The sequence below is a fragment of the Passer domesticus genome, chromosome 3 (assembly GCF_036417665.1).
Source record: "Passer domesticus isolate bPasDom1 chromosome 3, bPasDom1.hap1, whole genome shotgun sequence".
Taxonomy (NCBI): Eukaryota; Metazoa; Chordata; class Aves; order Passeriformes; family Passeridae; genus Passer; species Passer domesticus.
The window spans coordinates 108755218-108773471 of NC_087476.1; the positions used below are offsets into that span (position 1 = coordinate 108755218).

Consider the following 18254-nt stretch of genomic DNA (forward strand, 5'->3'; position numbering starts at 1 on the left):
ACATTCTGCGTTTGCCATCTTCCTCTTGTTTCCAAAGCACTGGTGACATTTCCAGGAGATATTTGGGTTTGATATGATTTGGGATGTCTCAGCAGAAAGAAATGCTACACTGAACATTTTAAGCAGCATATTTAGCTGGGAGTGCTAATGGGAAGAGGGGAAAGTCGTGTGTAAAGAGGAGTTTTAAGAAAAGTCTAAAATATGATGGAGGACTAAAACAGTCTGGTGATACTCCTTGAGGCATTTCAAGTAACAGAATGCTGTAGGGATGGAATAGAGAGTTGTTAAGATGGGAGAGGAGCTTTTCTTGACTCAACATGGTCTATTTTAATGCACACTTTAATCTCTTAAGATGTTGGGGTGGGGTTTTTCCAAAAAAAGGAGGGCAGAAAGACGCTGTTACTGGGCTCTCTATGAGTGTCTTGTGGACACAGTCAGAAGCTGCTTGAAACTTTGATGGATCTTCCAGGCAGATGAGTATTGTGGAAGTGCACGTTGTTACTCTTCAGAGACCCTTAGGTGACGGCTCTCCATGTCTGTGTCCATGTCAAGGTTGAGAACGAGACGAACCAGCTGCAGGACGGCTCCCTGATCGACCTGTGCGGGGCGACGCTGCTGTGGCGCACGGCCGAGGGGCTGGCGCGCACGCCGACCGTCAAGCACCTGGAGGCTCTGAGGCAGGAGATCAACGCGGCCAGGCCCCAGTGCCCCGTGGGCTTCAACACCCTGGCCTTCCCCAGCATGAAGAGAAAAGATGTTGTAGACGAAAAGCAGCCGTGGGTGTACCTGAACTGCGGCCACGTGCACGGCTACCACAACTGGGGGAACAAAGAGGAGAGGGACGGCAAGGACCGCGAGTGCCCCATGTGCCGCTCCGTCGGCCCCTACGTGCCGCTGTGGCTCGGGTGTGAGGCGGGATTTTATGTGGATGCCGGACCTCCGACTCATGCATTCAGCCCGTGTGGACACGTGTGCTCAGAAAAGACAACTGCATATTGGTCCCAAATTCCTCTTCCTCACGGTACTCACACTTTTCACGCAGCCTGTCCCTTCTGTGCGCATCAGCTGGCTGGTGAGCAGGGTTACATCAGGCTCATTTTCCAAGGGCCTCTCGACTAACACAGGTGTTCCCAAGGACTGCAGTAAACTGATAAGCTAAGCGATTCTCATTTTTAAACCAACTGTTTTTCGTATTCTCTGGGCTTTGCTGGTTTGCATTAAGATGAAGAATTTTTTGGTTTTTTTTTTACAACATCTAAATCCCTCTTTATTGAGAAAAGTCTGGAAATAGAAGAAATGGGGGGAGAAGGGGGAGACCTCCTGCTTTTTTTTTATTAATAACTACTTCTGAAGAGGTGGAGGAAGTGTTGTAGAGTGAACTTCAATGCCTTCAGTTTAATGGTTTTTGAATCACATGCCCACAGTGTTTGAAAGGTGTTTCATTCTTTTTGTATATGGAGGGTAAATAGTTCAAAGAACATTAGTTTACAGCTTGGATGCAAACATTGTAAAATATAACATGTATATTAACTCTTTTCTATTTATCTTTATTATTGAAAATATTTAGAATGTTTAGAGAGTAGCATGGTCATAGTGTGTTACATCCAGCAATTGGATGTGTAGAGTAGTTCTGGATGGAGAAGATCGTGGGATGAAAATGGTAGAAAAATCTTTTAATCTAAAATACTGAGTTCTTAGAATAGTTAAAATGCTTTTTAAACAAAGCTAATGCAAATTATGATGGCATAAAGTTGTGCTTTAACCGTGTTGAAAGGTAGCTAAGAAGGATTTCTTAAATTGTCTGTTTGGTAGGACTGTACTTAAGATCTGGTTATGAGGAGAATATTTACCAGACTCTTCGAATATGCAACTTAGTCTAGATTAAGGATTTTTTTCTCCCTTCACGCTAACACTTCTCTTTATTTAGCATTAGTGACATTTGTGAGGGTTTTTCCAATGTTAAACATGAACAGACCAGAAAGATGAGGCTTGTTCTGTTCCTTGCTGTTTGGGGGTGGGGACAAGGGGAGAGGTGGATGTGCCTGGGCACGTGTGTGAGGAGCAGTTTGTGCCTTGGCCACAGCCCCAGCCTGAGAGGGGTTTGTCAGCTGGATGCTCAGCCTTCCACCTGCTGACTGGTGGGGCCTCAGGCCTGGCCTTTGCCAGGTGCAGGTGCTCATCCGGGCCACACGTGGAACAGAGGTGGAGCCTGGCAGCCGGGGGATGTGTCCCTGCATCCTCGGGCAGCTGGGCACAGCTGGCAGCCTGCTGGGAGAGCTGGGGCTGGGCTGGGCTCAGGCCCTCAGTGGAGGTGCTGCTGTGGGCTCTGCTTACTCTGGTCTCTGCTCTCCTCTTCCTCCCCCTCCTTCCCCTCTGGATCCACCAGAAAACACCAGTGTACTACATGCAGCTCTGCTGCCAGCCCACTGTGCTTCATGGCAACCTGACCTTTTTAGCATTGATTTGAGCTTTTTTGGCCAGCTTCATACATTTTTTTTTTAAATATGTACTGTATAATTGACAGTAAGAAAATTTCTGTACTTTATAGCAAAGCTTTAGCTTTCATTTTTCTTTTGAAGCTGTTCTAAAATTCTTTGTTTAAAGAGATCTGTGTTGCTTAGATGTCATGAATTACTTACTTTGACTGTCAATTATTTCGCCATTTTTAAAAAGAAATTATATATATTGTTTGGTTCACTCAGGAAATGCATGTGTCAGGAAACCTGTACTATAAGTTCAGTTAGCTGTCATGTACAAGTAACTGCTGTTACTCCCTTTCCATAGAAATATAACTGATTTTGACATTTTCCAGATTATATGCATTAAGTAATGAAACTTATGCAGCAAGAAATCCCTGTATTGTAGTTGTTCTAATCATCTTATTCAAACTATAGTATACTGTAGTTTTAATTTTTATTTGCAAATTAATTTATTTAAACTACGTGAGTAAACACTTTTCAAAAACAGAAATTCTGGGATTGTGGCTTTGTTTCCAAGAGATGGGAAAGGGCTGTGGATGGCTCCTCTGTTCTGGGACACCTCAGGAGTGCCTCTGTTCTGCACATAAGGATTAAGAGCACAGAGAAGCAGCAGCTGTAAAGACTTTGGACGTTTTCCCTGGTAATGGCTTGGAATGGCTCCTTTCAGATGTGTCCTTTCAATGTGTTTTATATTTAACTCTGTGTTAAAGGTGAGATTGCTGTTTAAATGACACAGTTAAATGAGTAAGTTACGAATACTGAAATGTAAGCAAAAACTGAACTAAATTTTAAAATGACAAGAGTTCTTGATTCTGTCTTCCACAAAATCTAATTGACATTTCTCTGGACGTGATCTTGTTGACTACAGGAACATGAAAAACCAGAAAAGAACATGATGAAAGCTACAAAGCAGTATGAGTAACACAGAGCTGAACTGTGAGCACAGATGGAGCACAGGATGGTAGGAGGACTATGGGAAGTGGTGGTGGAGGCCCAGCTGGAGGCTGATGCAGAGCCAGGGGTGCAGTTGGGTACATGCACACCTAACTGCAGAGGGGGGAAGAAGACAGGGTCATGCCCAACATATGCAGCCCTTGTTAAAGCCCTACCCCTAAATTTAAATGATACATTGTGCTTACACTGTACTTCTCTACCCCACTCCTCACCCTCACCAAAAACACAAGGTGTCTGAGCTGACTGTGTCTCTTGGGAGTGTTAGGCTAAGGTCATTCTTCAGTCTGCCCCACATTTTGCCTGTTTTGTACTTTTCTTCACCCAGATTTGGCTTGTTTAATCCCATTTTTAGAAGGGTCAAACATGGGCATTCAGACACTTGACACAGGGAAATCCCACTGTCAGAGGCAGCATAGCAATGGTTGAGTAGTTTGAGGAGCAAGTTCCATCACCAACAACAGCATCTCTAACTCTGGTACCCTGTTTGAGTTCCCCCAGAATTCTGGTCTTTGATAAACGACTGCAATAGTCCTCTGTAAATGGTAAAGTGAATTTCACATTAAAAGTACTCAAACAGATTACTGAAGCACTCTGAACTTTAAGGCAAATCCTTTTGAACAAATTTTGATGCTGCAAGAGTTGGCACCTTGCTGGCTTTAAGAAAATCACAGCTCCACTTGTGACAGCCTAAAGCAGCCCCTTGCAGCTGCAAAGGCCAGCCCAGGTGAGATCTGTGGCCTTCACGTGCTTTTAAAGATCTCCTGGACTGGCAAGAAGCATTTGGTGATGCAAGCAGCAGATGGGACAGGACTGTTCCCTGGGATACCACTGCAGGTATAAGGAACTGACAAGGGACTGAATGGGAAAATGACATTGAGTGTAGGTACTGTTCTAGCCTTAAAGTTCAGTGAAGCTCTGCAGAAGTGCCTTTGGAAATGAGCAGCCAGTGTTCTGGTTTGTGTGTGGCTGCCCTGATCTGGGCAGTGCAATGTGTAAAGCAGGTGATTTAATGAACTAATTTGCTTTTCAGCTGTAGGAGATTGCATGGATTTAACACTGCCAGAAAGCAGCAGCTGGCTAATAAAGCCCTTTTGGTTTGGTTTGTTTTTTTTTTGTTGTTTTTTTTGTTTTTTCCCCAAAGCAGAAGTGGGGCAGCACAGGGTGCTGGCAGGGGCATAGACAGGGAGGTTGCTGTGGGTTTCCTGGGGAGAACAGAGTGCTCTGGTTCCTTTGCTGACTTGCCCACTGGGTTGGAGCAGCCCCACGAGTGCCTGGTGTGGCCCTGAGCAGTGTGGAGCAGGCTGGGGATGAGCCTTCCCCTCCCAGCTGTGCTGGGCTTGTTACACCTGCAGGAATGAGCTTGGACTTCTGGAAGGTTTAACATGAAGTCACCTCAGGAGACTCCTGTGATGGAAGGTGCTCTGCAAATCCCATAATGATCCTGCCATGACGTGCTTGATCTGCTTCTGAAGTGACACTTTCCAGGCTCAATTCTAAAAATACATTTCCAGTTTTGCAGTATAAATCTGCCCTGATGCATGCTGTCTTTCTGCCTGGATTAGGCCAGGTTGCTGTTGAATTAGACCAGATTTTGTGGTTCTTGTCTTGGCTCATCCCTTTCTGTAAAAACACTGGTAGAGCTTGTCTATTTTTAATTGTAGCACTTGGCTTTAACATAAGGGCTGTGATCATCCTAGAAATGCAGTTTCTAAGGCATTCTGTGACTGTAGCAGATCACTTGTACCCGCACTGTTGTGCCTACTGTAAAGAAGATCTGGAAAGGCATCTCTGCAGGAGCTGTGATGGTTCCTGTGACTTGGACCAGGCACTCCTTGGCAAGTGTGGCCGCTGAAGGGGCAGCAGCAGTCCTGCCCCTTCCCAGGTGCTGCTTTCAGGGCAGAGCAGGAGCTCAGGCTCCTGTTTCCTCGTGGAGAACAGCTCTACATCACTGTGCTGTTGGGAGGCAGTATCCTCCTCCTGTATTCCAGTGGGGAAACACCAATGGGTGCTACTGCAGCAGGAGCAGCCAGCTCCTTCAGCTGTGCTGGTTCTTGGTCGGGTTTCATCTCTGAAAGCAAAAGGGGACAGATTTAAAGAGCAGAAGAAATGGGCTTTTATTCCCTCAAGCCTCAGGTGCCTCTGTGGGAGCAGCCATGCCAAACCCAGCCTCTGGGAGCTGCAGCAGGGTCGGTGGCCTCAGGCACACTGAGGCTGGGATCAGTGCAGCCTTAGGGCATGGCATTAGCTGTAAACCCCAGTGCCCTGAATCTTTATGCTCCTGCCTTGGATCCCCCTGAGGTGCTGCTGCCCATCCTCCCCGTGCCTCCCAGCCCTGGCAATACAGCCCATTCCACAGTCACAGTGAGCAGGTGCCACAGAAGCAGGTCCTGTTTGCCTTGCCCAGCACAACCCTTGTGGGATCAGGAATGCATTGCCTGGGGCTGCATTCCTCGAGGCTAAGCTCCAGGGAAGATGAGTAACCAGAGGCAAAGTGCCAGCTCTGGCAGTCAGGAGCTCCCTGCCCACTCCCTGCCACTCTTGGGTATGCTGCTATTGTGTCCAGCTCCCAGTCCTTGTCCTGCTGCTCCTCTTGCAGGGCCGGCAGGAGCGGATGGGAACCAGCACCAACATCGCTGTTTGCAGGCTGTGGTCTTTGCCTGGCTCTGCTGGTGAGGACATGTTTGTGACAACAGTGAAGCACCAGCAAATCCTGGCTTCTGCCAGCCCTGCGGAGAGCCCATTGCTCCAGTGCAGGGGGCCGAGACATTTCATGGGAGTATGAATGACCTCAAGATCAACTCAAAGAAGGACTTTCCTGCTGCAAAGGCAACTTCTCTGCAATTTGGCAATACCTGCAATACTGTAATGTTTTTATTTTGATTTAGGGTCACTAAACAGCTCTGAGCAGGAGTAAATTATTAATCTGCTCTGACTTCCTTCCTCTACCTTGTCTACATCTGTAGTACCAGTTCTATGCTGAGATTGCCATTGGAGATCTGCTGCCTCCAGAAAAACAATGGGAGTGGAGTTCTTTGGAGTTTGAACACATGCCAGAATGGTCTGTTTTTCCTTTTTGTAGTAGAAAGGTCTCCTGAAAAGGCTTCCCCTCTTCCAGCCCTGGCATGGCACATGGACTCCTGAGGATTCACAGAGCGTGAGCGGCACAGAGAGAGAAAAGAGGACATGATAGCTCATGTTCAGTCAGATTTAAGTGTGGTTAAATACAGTCAAACCAGTGGGAAAACTTCTTTATGTCTGTTTTCTTTGCTGCTCGCTCCCAAGATTAACTGTCTGCTTATTTATACAATTGTCTTGACCCTTATATTTGTTTCTCATTCAACATCCCCCAAAGAAAAAAAATTAAATTCACTTTTCTCTGCAAATATTTTATCTGAAAGTTTCTACATCATGTTTGCTGTGATCATGCCTTTCCTTAAGTGATTCTATTAAAATATATGAATTTTAATACACTGAATCATGTTGGCTGGACCCAGGCCCTGCAAAATGTAATTTGAGGGTTTTTTTGGTCACCCAGTTTTCAGCCTAGATTGGGTTTCCCTTCAGTCTGTCCTGGAAAACAAGCTGGTCAAGGATGAGGGAAGAGCAATGGCTTTCCTAGGCTCTTGGGAAACAGCTCACAAAAGTTGAGTCTTGTGTAAAGCCTGTCTCTTAGTCTGAAGGGATCCACTTCTTTCCCTGAATCATGCTCAGATTCCAAGTGCCTCCCACTTCCCAGTTCTCTGTAAAATAACTTTTTAATATCATCTTACAGTTGGGATCTACCCATCATTCCCTTTGGTTGGCTGCAGTTTAGGAACTGGATGAGCATGAAGCCTTCAGTGCTTCCATTTCTACTTCTCTCCAAAATAATATTTTTAGCTGATCCCAGAAGATTTGAAACAAAACAAATGCATGCAGCGATATTCTAAACTTGCCTGGATGCAAAGCTAAAAACTGCAGCTTGCTGTCATGTGCTTGATGAAAGGAATTGAGTCAACTCATCCTTTCCAAAAATCCCATGCTTGCTTTTTTTCTTTTTTTTTTTTTTCTGTTGTGTGGGAGGAAGAGAGAATTAGTTATTCAGTGGAATGAGGACAATTAAAAGCAAATGCAGCTTCCAGCGATGCCATCATCTGTTCAGTTTGCCCTGAGCAACGCAGAGGCAGCCTGGCTTCTTAATTGGCCCCTTTCCCTTCTGTCCTGTACTTCCCATTGGCACAGGAGCTGGCAGTTTCCAAAGTCTCCATAGGACTGTGATGCAGGTGTGCCCTTTCTAGCCTTCCCTGGACAATCCCCTGAGCTGTCACCTCAGAGGGGCTGGAAGGCTCTGAACTGCCATGGAGTGAGGGGTCGTGATTGAGGCAGCTCTCCTGCCCAGCCTGCCTTTCCCTGGAGTGTTGCTCTGTAGCGGGGACATGTCCATGGATCCCAGCCCAGGATGGAGCTGTGGTGTCACCTTTGACCATTGCCTGGGATGGGTCACAGGGATCTGGGCTTTTCCACAGCCTGTGGTCACAGTGGCCACCAGGACACAGCTGGGCCCAGGCTCTGCACAGCAAAGCTGTTGAAGTAGCTTACTTCACTTTTGAAGCGGAGCTAATGCAATCAGCAGGCCTTTAAACACCACCTAACCACCCAGGGCATGGATGTTTAATGCTTTTTCACTTATTCACATTAAAAATGGATCCAGAGCAGCTTTCCTGAGGAGGCAGGATCAGCAGTGCCAATGACCTCAGCTCCACCATCGCTCCAGGGGCTTTCAGTGTTACTCAGCGATTTTTGCCAGCGTCACTCGTTATCACTTGGAAATCTCACTCCACCTGTTCTGGAGCAGGAGCAGCAGAAGGTGTGTTCAGGCACCTTTGGGCAATGATGAATCATGCTCATGGCAAAATCCTTCGCAGCTCCTGGCCGCTGACTGCCAGGGAAAGCTGTCACCAGAGCAGGCTAAATGCCTACACATCTAAAGTGGGGTTTGCCTGGAGCCCGTGCCAGCCCGAAAGCAAAAAAACCCAAACAACAACCCATCCCCTCGGGCCCTACATCAATATTGCCAAATACACATTATTCATACTGTGGAGAGTTTTTCATACTGTAGAGGCCTGGGATTACTGTTCTCACAACAACATCAATATATTTATAGCCCATGTGTGTCTGCATTTTGTTACACTTTTAACTTCTTAGGCTAATGGTTAATAAAACTAGGCTCTATTTATGCTTCTGCAGCAAAAAATATGTTGAATAGTATCATGCAAAAGGTTTAGGATCTGCTGGCCCCAAACAATCTTTCAGACTGTAATGTAGGGGCTCATTCACAGAATAGAAGGATAAAAATGGTAGTCTGAGGTTGGCTTCCCCAGGGCACAGCAAAGGAAGAGCAGAACAGCTATAGAAGAACCCAGAATGGGGCATATTTAACCCACCTTTGCTCTTGATACTCAAAAAAAATCAGTGTGTCTGTAGTTCCCCTATTATTTAAAAGATAGAAAAAAAAAACCCAAACAAACAAACCAAAAAAAAAACCACAAAAAAACAAAAAAAAACCAACCCACAAAACAAACCACCACCACCAATAAGAGTGCCCAGGTTTTTTGCAAGTTTTTTGCAAGTTTGAGATGCAAGTTTATTTGCACCAGCTGATTTAAAAATATGTTGTTCATCATGTAACCACAGATCCATGCCATGTCCTCTCCTTCATTCGTCTGCCCTGTGGCAGGGTGGTTCTACCCAAATACTTCTTCCAAGTGTTTAACATGCTTACTCTTTCAAAATCTGCAGTAATGGAAACTCCACCATGCCTCCAGGCAGCCTGGTCCATGGCTCAGTTATAGCACTCATAAACTCAGATCTACTCTAAAACTGTAGAATTCATAAACTTGTATCTACTAAAGTCAACTGAAGAGCAAGTTGGGACCAAATATCTACCTACTGTTTGGGGTTTGCTTTCTTAAAGAAAATGAAACAACTCAATGCAAAAGCTTTCATATTCCAGCACTTGTACAGAGTTTGGAAATAAAGCAAAAAAGCTACTTCCTGCAAAACGCATCGATCGGCACCTTCCCCTGTGTGACACCAAATGAACTTGTCCAACAAATAGACCTGGAAGGAAAAAAATGGAGGAAAGGTGCCTATGAAGCTGTAAACCTCTGACATTCATTTTATTAAAATTTAATGAGGCACTATTAATAATGAATGCAGCCAGGAAGATGGGAGAACAGCAGTGGAATGGCCTTGACATTCCTCGTTAGCCAGATTTCTCTACAGAGCTGGGAAAGAAGAGGGCAGCTTTCAAAGGATGAGAGGGCTCCTGTGAGGGACAGCTGGAAGCAGCAGTCTGCAGCAGGCTCTGCGGGCTGCCTACATTGGTGGAAGAGTATTTTAAGTTTTTTTTTCATTGAAAGAGGAACTGGGAGTGAGTATGCACGTCCTGTAAGGAAAAGATGGTCCTGAATTCCAATGCCTTGAGTACAGTGTGGGGAGTTGGGGTCATTTCCTCACTGATGGTGATTTCCTGTGTGAAGTTAACTCTGTCTCCCTGGATCTCCCATCCCACGTGGTATTATCTGCACAGAAATCCAGTCCTAGCTCTCCAGGAGCTGATCAGCCACCATGGCAGTGGCTGATGTGACACACAGAGCTGGGGACGGGATGGATGTTACACCTTGAGCATAAACAACTGCACTGCCTGTTCAGCTCACAGCAGCGCTGTCTGGACCGTTTCCTCTGGTGGCTGCGTTACCCAGCGTGATTCAAGGGGAGATGCAGCACATCCGTGACTTCCCTTTCCCAGTTGCCAGGCCAGCTGCCTTATCAAAGAGAGGAATGGAGCTGATTAAACACAGCCTGGTTGGTTTTTTTTAAGCCCCTAACAGTTGCTTTAAGGCTTATGTAGGTCTTTAAGATTAATTAATGCTGTATTTGGATGTCCCCCTAACTATTGCTAATAGGTTCTCTGTCTTGTGGGACCTCTTCTCTTCCCTGGAGTTTGTGTCATTCAACTGACAACAATTTGATCTGTTTCTTGAAGGTTCCAGAGTAAATTTTACTTGGCCCTGCTGAGTCTGGATTCCTCTCATCTCTCTTAGCTGTTGTTTAAGCTCTTCTCTTCCTCATCTGGCCTGTATTTCCTGTCTCTGGTTCTTACTATGAAGCGTGTTAATAAGCATCTGGATGCCATTAACATGTTTTGTGAGAACAGAAGCAGGGTAAAAAGTAGAAATTGAAAGCAGAGCCTGTGTAGAAGTAAATGTGTGTTCTTTTGTGTTTCCATCAGGAGCAACCTCCCAGAAGAAAATATCTTTGCATCTTTCTCATGCTTGTGAAACAGATCCCTAGGCCTGACTAATCCCAGTCAGGTAGGTATAAAAACACAGTTTGGACAAGGGAGTTGCTATGTGGCAATAAGAAATGCTTCCAAGGATCCAGGAGGTATTAGAAAGAGCTTGGCTGTGGTCATCTCAAAAACCCCTGTCCCAGTAAGCATTCCTCTTCTGGAACAAAAAGGGGCAGGACAGAAGAGTGCTGATCACTTTTCCCCTTACTTTTCAGGGCTGGGTGAATCCACAGGGCATATCTGAGTCTCTTTTGAAAAGTCACCAGCAGATGAAGTAATTTGAGGCCTCACCCACACCACAGTTTATTCAGCCAGCTGCGTAGGTCTCTTAACAGAGGTGCTTTTTAATACAGCATGTCAAGTGCTGAGAAATATCACTTTGATTTTGACATACTCCCCACCAAGGATGATGTGTTTTCTGTTATGTATTGTTGTCAAGGTGAAGAAATGAATTAGCATGGATTTTTAATTGCTTCAGTGTTGAACTCTGATATCAGCTTGAGGGGAAACATCATCCTAGATGAATAAAGAGGTGGTGAAAGAGCTGATCACCCTCTGGTGAGAAGCCAAGCTCTCCAAATGCAAGGAGGAGATTTCAGTGTTGTTTCTATCTCTAGCTGCATTGAATCAGTTGCTGGCTCCCACAGAGGCTTTTGCTGCCGCTAGCAGACACCAGGGGACAAGAAAAGACACGATTGTCTGAAATCCAGGTACTCCTCATTTCTGGAAGTCTGGGGAAAGGCTGCCATCTGCTGTAATGCAAAGTGGTTGCTGGAAATACATTTGACTTAAATCCCAGCAGTCGCGTTGAAGCTGAGATGAGCTCAGAGTAGGAGCAAAGTAAAACAAGGGAAGACAAACTGTGCTCTTAAAGACCTGATGATGCTTTTCACACAGATCCCTCTCCTAATAATGGCTGTTAGAGGGAAAAAAATCTTCCCTGTGGACCTGCTTTAAACCCTGGGATTTCCAGGCCAGGTCAAAGACAGGACTGAAGCACTATTCAGAAAGCTGCTGGCTGGGCCAGCCTGCAGTGAGGGTGCTGCTTCCTCAATTTAATCTGCCACCCTTGTCATTCCACAGTCTCACTTGCAGAGTTTTAAAATGCAGAAAGGTGCGTGGTTTTACCTTAAGCAGTATGTGTGTGACACCTACACTAGCTACTAGTGAACTTGGCTGTACCCTCCAGCCACAGGTCTTGCCACCTAGACAGGAGCAAAGTCTAAAAACATCAACAACTCAGGGCCTTTATCTCTGATCTTTAAAATAAAGCAGGTACTGAACCCTGTGGTATCTAGAATCAAATTCTTCTTTAAAAGTCACTAAGATGCCAGCCCTACTCCCTCAGTACCAACATGGTCCATTTTTTCTGCACTTTTTAATTTATTTTTTTTTTCCAACCATCACTTGCTTTGAAACTGCATGTTTTGACTCATAACTAATCTCAGCAACAAGAGCTTTTCGCTTGCCCGAGGTGCTGCTTGGACCAGACTGTTTTCCTTGCCACTTTCCTGCTAGATCCCGCTAGAATCCCTCCTTTTGTAATGTTGGAATGGCCATGGCTGGATTGAAAGGGAGCAGTGCACATAACAAGCTAGCTTGGAAAGCTGACATAAAGAAAGCCAGAGATCCTCATGACTCAGGTATTGATGTACTCCATCAGAATAAACTGCTATCTGAAAAAATGGGCTCCCTCCAGAAACAGAAGAAAGAGCTTTTAATTTTACACGGCCTCTTTACTGTAGACTGAGAGAACAAAGAACTGTGTGAAATGCAGCCACATCTGTGACACATCTAAGGTGCTGAGGAATGCCTTAGAGCCAAGAGGAGCTCTGCTACCCTTGCAGACATGGAGGAATATATGCCAGGGCATTCAGGAGCAACAGGAGAGACTTGGCATCCCAGTTTTATGGGTTGTCCTTATGTTATGACAGTGTCTTGATTCAGTCTATTAAGAAACTCTCCTAGAAAGAGCCATGTGAAGGGGTGGCCCTTGAGGTGGGCCAGTCAGAGGTCTGAACCTGAGCTCCACCAGTTACCATTTGGTTAACATGATAAAAATAATCTTCAAAACTGTCATCTGCATTAATTTTGAGAGCCAGTTGCCCTATAAAATTGGCATCCCATTCTGCATGTTCCTAGGCTCATGTCTTGAAAGGTTTCTCGTGGCACTGAGCACCATGCTCCACTTAAACAAGGCCTGGAAATATGTTCCCTGCTACTGGCATGAAATATTCAGTCTTAATATCCCTTCACATCACTTGAGACAAGAAGTGCAGAAACTCTCCATCTGCCTTCTCTGCAGTGTTCATTATTTTACATATTTCTTTTATATCCCTTGCTTCCTCCAAGGAGAGCTTTTCCTCGAAGTTTGGTTGTTCCTATCATTGTTTAATGCTGCCCTTTTAGAGACAAGATTACCCACTACACTCAGGGTTCCTGGGGGACCTGCCCCTCTAATTACATTTAATCACTATTTTCCCTCACATTCCCTATGGATTGCAATACCTTCTTCAGTTTTTTAGCAAGCTGAGCAAAGGTTTTCTATGGAAAACTGAAAGCTAGTGGTACCAGGATCCTGTAAGCAAAGGCCTTCTAAAACATTATGACATCTCAAGAAAGGAGGTCAGGCATTCCTACAGATGACCCAGCTTTTACAATAGGTGGCTGCTAGTTCTGCCATTAAGCAGTAATAAGCATTTCCTTATTTTTCTAATGTCTCTTGTATCTGAGAAAACATTGAGCTACTTTGTTCTTTTTACTGTTTATTTTCTACAACACAAAACTCACTGTTTCCCATTTCTTTTCCAGGAAGACTCCACCGAAGACTCCTGAGCTGGCGTGAGTGTAGGAAAAAACCCTGTCATATTTTTGTTGTTTTATAAGAATGCCAGTTTAACTCACATAGATGAAAAAGCAGCAGTAGAAAGATTTTCCTGGCTCAAGCTACTTGGGGTTGGAGTTTTTCCCTGGGAGAGCCTTTGTGGAACTATGTCCTGTGTGCCCAGGGTAAGGGTGTTTGTTGGGCTGAGTCACGCTGCCCTGCAGAGCTGACGTGGCCCTTGGCAATCAGTAGGAAGCACAGATAAACTGAAATGCTCCCATAAAAGCAGACTTTGTGGACTTAAGCTGTACGTGAGGAGGTAGACTGACAACAGATCAAGTGAACTATGGTTGGCTGATTCACAATTTCCTCCCCTCACCTGCTCTGCTGGTGAAGCGACGGCTGTTCTTACCCGCAGAGCGATCCAGGCTGCGAACACCACAGTTCACAAGCCCAGCCACGCCACGCGCCTTGGGGAGCTTGGGCTGCTTTAAAGCAGCCTTTCTTCTCTGAGTCTCCAGAAATCACCCACTGAGTCTCCGATGGTCTGGAGGAGAGGAGGTTTCTCAGGCTGGACTGGTGTCACTGCCACCACGGGGTTTAGCAGAAAGGTGACAGTCAGAAAAGAAAGCAGCAGGAAGCAACCTCATGGCTGTCATCCTTTCCTTCTGATCCACAAAGATGATGCAGCTCTAGTTTATTTTTCCCAAGGGGAACAGAGGGCTTTGCTGTTAATACAAAATGCAGCAGAACATTAACAACATTTAGTTCAGAGATAATGTCAATGAAACATAAGGTAGAAAATCAAACAGTTTGTTACGTTCCCTGCATGAGCAGATAACATGACTCTTATCATTGCAACTGGAAAACATTAAAGTCATGGGAGGGTGCATGGCTCAAATGTCACTTTGAGGATATGGCTTTCCCCTGCATCTCTGACACAATTAATTACTGGCTTTGAAAGTACCTCTCTGGTGCACGAGAAACACAGACCCGAGCTTTTCAGCTAGATCAGGGCTTCCTGGGCAAATGTCAACTGAGGGGTAAGCCAGCTCTACGTAAAGGTCATTTCATGCTAAGCAACTGATGCGAAATTTCTTTTTAAAGCTGCTCTGACCAATTCACTGAGATGAATCCAGTGGCATAGCTCCTGACTCAGTGAACATGCTCCAAGAACTGTGTTGTGAACCTCAGCAGATGAGCACTGAGGTCAGTCCTGCACAGCTGGGCTTGGCTCTGGCTCAGTTTGCTGACCAGGACTGGACACATTTCAGCACTGAGTGGATCAACCCATGATTCATACAAGAGAGGCACGGAAAATTGTATCCATGCTGCAGGACTCACCTTCAGCCTCAGGCTGACCCACAGGGGTAAAGAGGGGAAAATTGGTTTACCACTAAGCCTGTAGGAAGGGCTTTCCCCTCAAAACCAGTGTCTGTAGTTAATAATCACATGCAGCTGCTTCTCTGCTGGGGATTCCCTTTCCTTTTGCCTTCCACTCTCTTCCCATCCCCTCCCATCTGTTTCTTTGCTAGTGGAAAGAGGTTATAGAGATACTCTCAGGTCCAATTCCAGAAGGTCAGACTACTGAAAGCAAACTGTGAACTCTGGGCAAATTCAAACTTTCCAACTCAGTTGTGAGTGGTTGCAGGAGCCATGGAGACACCCCCAGCCAGCTGGCAGCAATGCTGAGACAGGAATGTCATCTTCAAACCACAGAGCCAAAGAGTTTTGTATGGCTCAACAGCAAGCAATATAAAGCAGAACCCCAGGGAGGACAGGGCTGACACCACCTCCCTACTACAGCCTCTCCAATTTCCTTACCTTTATCCATGTGACTAAATTCTGCAAACTCAGTCCTTCTGCAGTCTGGATCAATACACAGCAATCAGTTTTACATTATGTTCATGATCTCTTTGCTCACTTTATTGCTGCTGTGTCATATTGTAGGGATTAGGAGTCAGGCAGACTCCAACTAATGTGATCCCCAAGGGGAAAAAAACCCAGAAAAACCCCAAGCCACCATGTTTTGCCCATGAGGAGTGTCTGAGCACAGCGGATGTTGTAAGGCACAAAGAGATTTCTTTGCTGGGTAGGGGAAAATATGCTGTGAAAATATTGTGAGTGACATTTACAGGTTGCTGGAGGGAAATCCCCACTGGCTTCCTAACAAGGTTTTAATATTTAACATAGTTGTGTTTTTTGACTGATTTTGCTGCTCTAGCTTCCAACGAAGCCTGTTTGAGCTGTGCTAATATTAACTCCAGAAAGCCAAGGATGGAATTCTGAAGTGTGAGAAGGTAGATCTTTATTTTCTAAAGCATGATTATGAAAGGTATAATGGATGGCCACTGACACTGAAGCCCACAGTTATGAAGTAATAGTAATATTAAACTAGTCTTTCTTTCTGGCAGTGTCACGTTTTTTGTTCTTCAAACTCAACTTTTTAAAGGGTGAGCACTGGTCAGGTCAGACACATATCTCAAGGAAGTCATCAAGGAGTCCCTGATCCTGGTGATATTAATTTGGGATTTATTGGCTGAGTCTGCAGAACAAATTGTACGGAACAAACCCCTGCCAACCTTGACCACCAAGGAGCAGAACAACATCTTCAGCCCAGCCTGTCTGGGGCCAGCAGCAGACACAAACACGCGTCAGTGAGCTGCAAGCCCAGCCATGAACCCGTGTAACCCATGGATTTCCACACTCGAGCCCGTAGCCACATGCCAGTGTTATCAAATACAGCCGGAATCGCTGCTGTTAATTCATCAGAGTTTCCCTGTGTTTTGTGGGCTGGCACAGCGCTGCGGCCGAGAATTTAAGCCTGTTTAAGGCACGATCAGGCACCAGGCTGCTGCTACTGCTGCTACTGCTTCAGTGGGCCCTAACGCGCCCCTCTATTTCAGCAGCTCCTGTGGCCTGGCGGAGAACTGCAGCCTCGAATACAAACCCGAGCCAAACCGGCCGCGGGGCGGTTCGGTGACGCGGGCTCCAAACGCCGGCCCCGCGGGGCCAGCACCGGCACCGCCGGCGGGCGGGCAGGGGGGCGGCAGCGCGGCCCCTTCCGCCGGCCTGGCCGCGGCTCCTCCCCCGGGCGGCGGCAGAGGCGGGGCCCGGTTCCTCCCGCCGCCGCCCGGGCCCTTCCTGCGCCGCCCTGCGCGGGGGCACCGACGTGTCGCGGCGGAGCAGCCGCGCTAGGCCGCGCATCCCGCCCGGCGCCTCAGGTACAGCGCGGGGGGCCCGGCCCCGCCGCCTCCCGCCCCCGCCCGCCGCCGGGGCTCCCCCGGGGAGCGGCCGGGAAAGTTTAATTTCCCCGGGTGCCCTTTGTGTGGGCGGCGCGGGCGGCCTGGGCCGGGCGGCGGAGCGGAGCGGAGCGGAGGGACGCGAGGGGAGGTGGGCGGTGGGGGGCTGCCCGCGGCCCGCTCTCCCTGCTTCCCTGCAAATCCCCGTTCCGAATTTCCATGGTAACCCCCGGTGGGCAGCGGGCGGTGCCCGGCGGGAGGCGCGGGGAGGGAGCGGAGGTGTCGGCGTGAGGCCGGGCCTCCCTCATGCGGTCACTGTCCCGCAGATACCCGGCAGCATTCCCGACCATGCCACGGGGAGAGATATGACGACGGCCTCCGGGAGATACTCCTGGCGTGTTCTCCATAAGGTATGGCTGGCTCGGGAGCTAACGTTCAGAGCGAGTATTTAGTGTTTTCCTCTGGCGCATGGCAGCCTGGAGAGACTGGGATGTGGAGCGCTGAAAGGGCTTGTTGGTTCCATAAGCCGTGTAGGAATGCGATGGTTCCTGGGTTTGTGGATGAGCCTGAAATTGTGTGATGGCGAGATTAATTTCTTGCATTTCTTGTCTGTAATTTTTCAAAGGCGGTATGTGATGTTGAGAGAAGTACACATATGGGGGTGTAAAATACCAACCTTCTGCAATCCCAGCAGAAACTTTCCCCTTCTGACTGTCCAGTTTGGGCCTTAGGACGTTGCTGAGTCCCTTTTTCTTCTCTGTTTTTCTTATACTCTCTAAATACTTAGGATTTCTGTTTCAGGACACAGAGTCATCACAATACAGTGTAAAAAAGTATAGAATGCCTATTTAAAGTTCAGCAAAGTAATTGCTGGGCTACAGATTTGCATGTGGTTTGGTTTTGGTTTTGGTTTTTTTTTTAAGTTTCTAGCATAGGTTTGTATTGACTTTCCTGTCTTACCTGTACTGATGAAGTCCTGAATGAGAAGTGCTATGGACTTGTGCAGCTGTTGCTGTGCAGCCCTGCAAGAAATTGCTCTCTTACTGAAAAACCCAATTGCAGTACGTTAATTGTTGTAGTGGCTGCAGTAATTACTGTTGTGACCTGAGAGTCAGTGTGACTCTTGGACAGACTGTAGTGCAGAGAAAAGGTCTTGAAATGCTTTGGGCATTAGGTTGGTGTATCTGTGAACAGTGCCTAAAATGGACTAATAGACAGGAGATCCACGGCTGTTCACACAAGAGTGCCTGGGCAGCCTCACCAGTGAGGCCAGAAGGTTGCACAATGAGAAGCATCTCTACCTTTCCTATCCCATTTGCCAGTAACAAGATCTGTCCCAAGTGTCCCTCTGCCTTCAGCACCATCTTTCTCTGTAGTGGGAGTCTGGCATGTGAGCAGGAATCTTGCTTTGTTGACAAGCA

General features: G+C 46.8%; 2 protein-coding genes and 1 long non-coding RNA gene across 8 annotated transcripts in view; 2 read left to right on the forward strand and 1 right to left on the reverse strand.

The window, feature by feature from the left end:
- PELI1 (pellino E3 ubiquitin protein ligase 1) overlaps positions 1–3280 on the forward strand; it is a 43133-nt gene extending 39853 nt beyond the window's left edge. For all 4 annotated transcript variants that reach the window (XM_064414970.1, XM_064414967.1, XM_064414968.1 and 1 more), the window contains one exon: positions 553–3280. In XM_064414970.1, coding sequence (XP_064271040.1) covers positions 553–1119 — 567 coding nt within the window. In that variant the 3' untranslated portion in view covers positions 1120–3280. The remainder of the gene's footprint in view (positions 1–552) is intronic.
- A 478-nt stretch (positions 3281–3758) lies between these two features.
- On the reverse strand, positions 3759–16450 carry LOC135297439 (uncharacterized). 2 transcript variants are annotated; one of them, XR_010359455.1, is made up of 3 exons: positions 13971–16450; positions 6381–6571; positions 3759–5502 (listed from the first exon to the last, which is right to left on the reverse strand). It is a non-coding gene; the product is annotated as an uncharacterized LOC135297439 (long non-coding RNA). The 2 variants fall into 2 exon arrangements; XR_010359454.1 differs by having other exon boundaries at positions 3759–6571.
- Positions 16451–16664: 214 nt separating this feature from the next.
- Positions 16665–18254, forward strand: part of VPS54 (VPS54 subunit of GARP complex) — a 47760-nt gene continuing 46170 nt past the window's right edge. Inside the window, exons 1-2 of one of the 2 annotated variants that reach the window (XM_064414961.1) lie at positions 16665–16815; positions 17160–17243. The gene's annotated coding sequence lies outside the window, so the exon portion shown is untranslated. The remainder of the gene's footprint in view (positions 16816–17159; positions 17244–18254) is intronic. The other variant, XM_064414959.1, reaches the window with a different exon arrangement.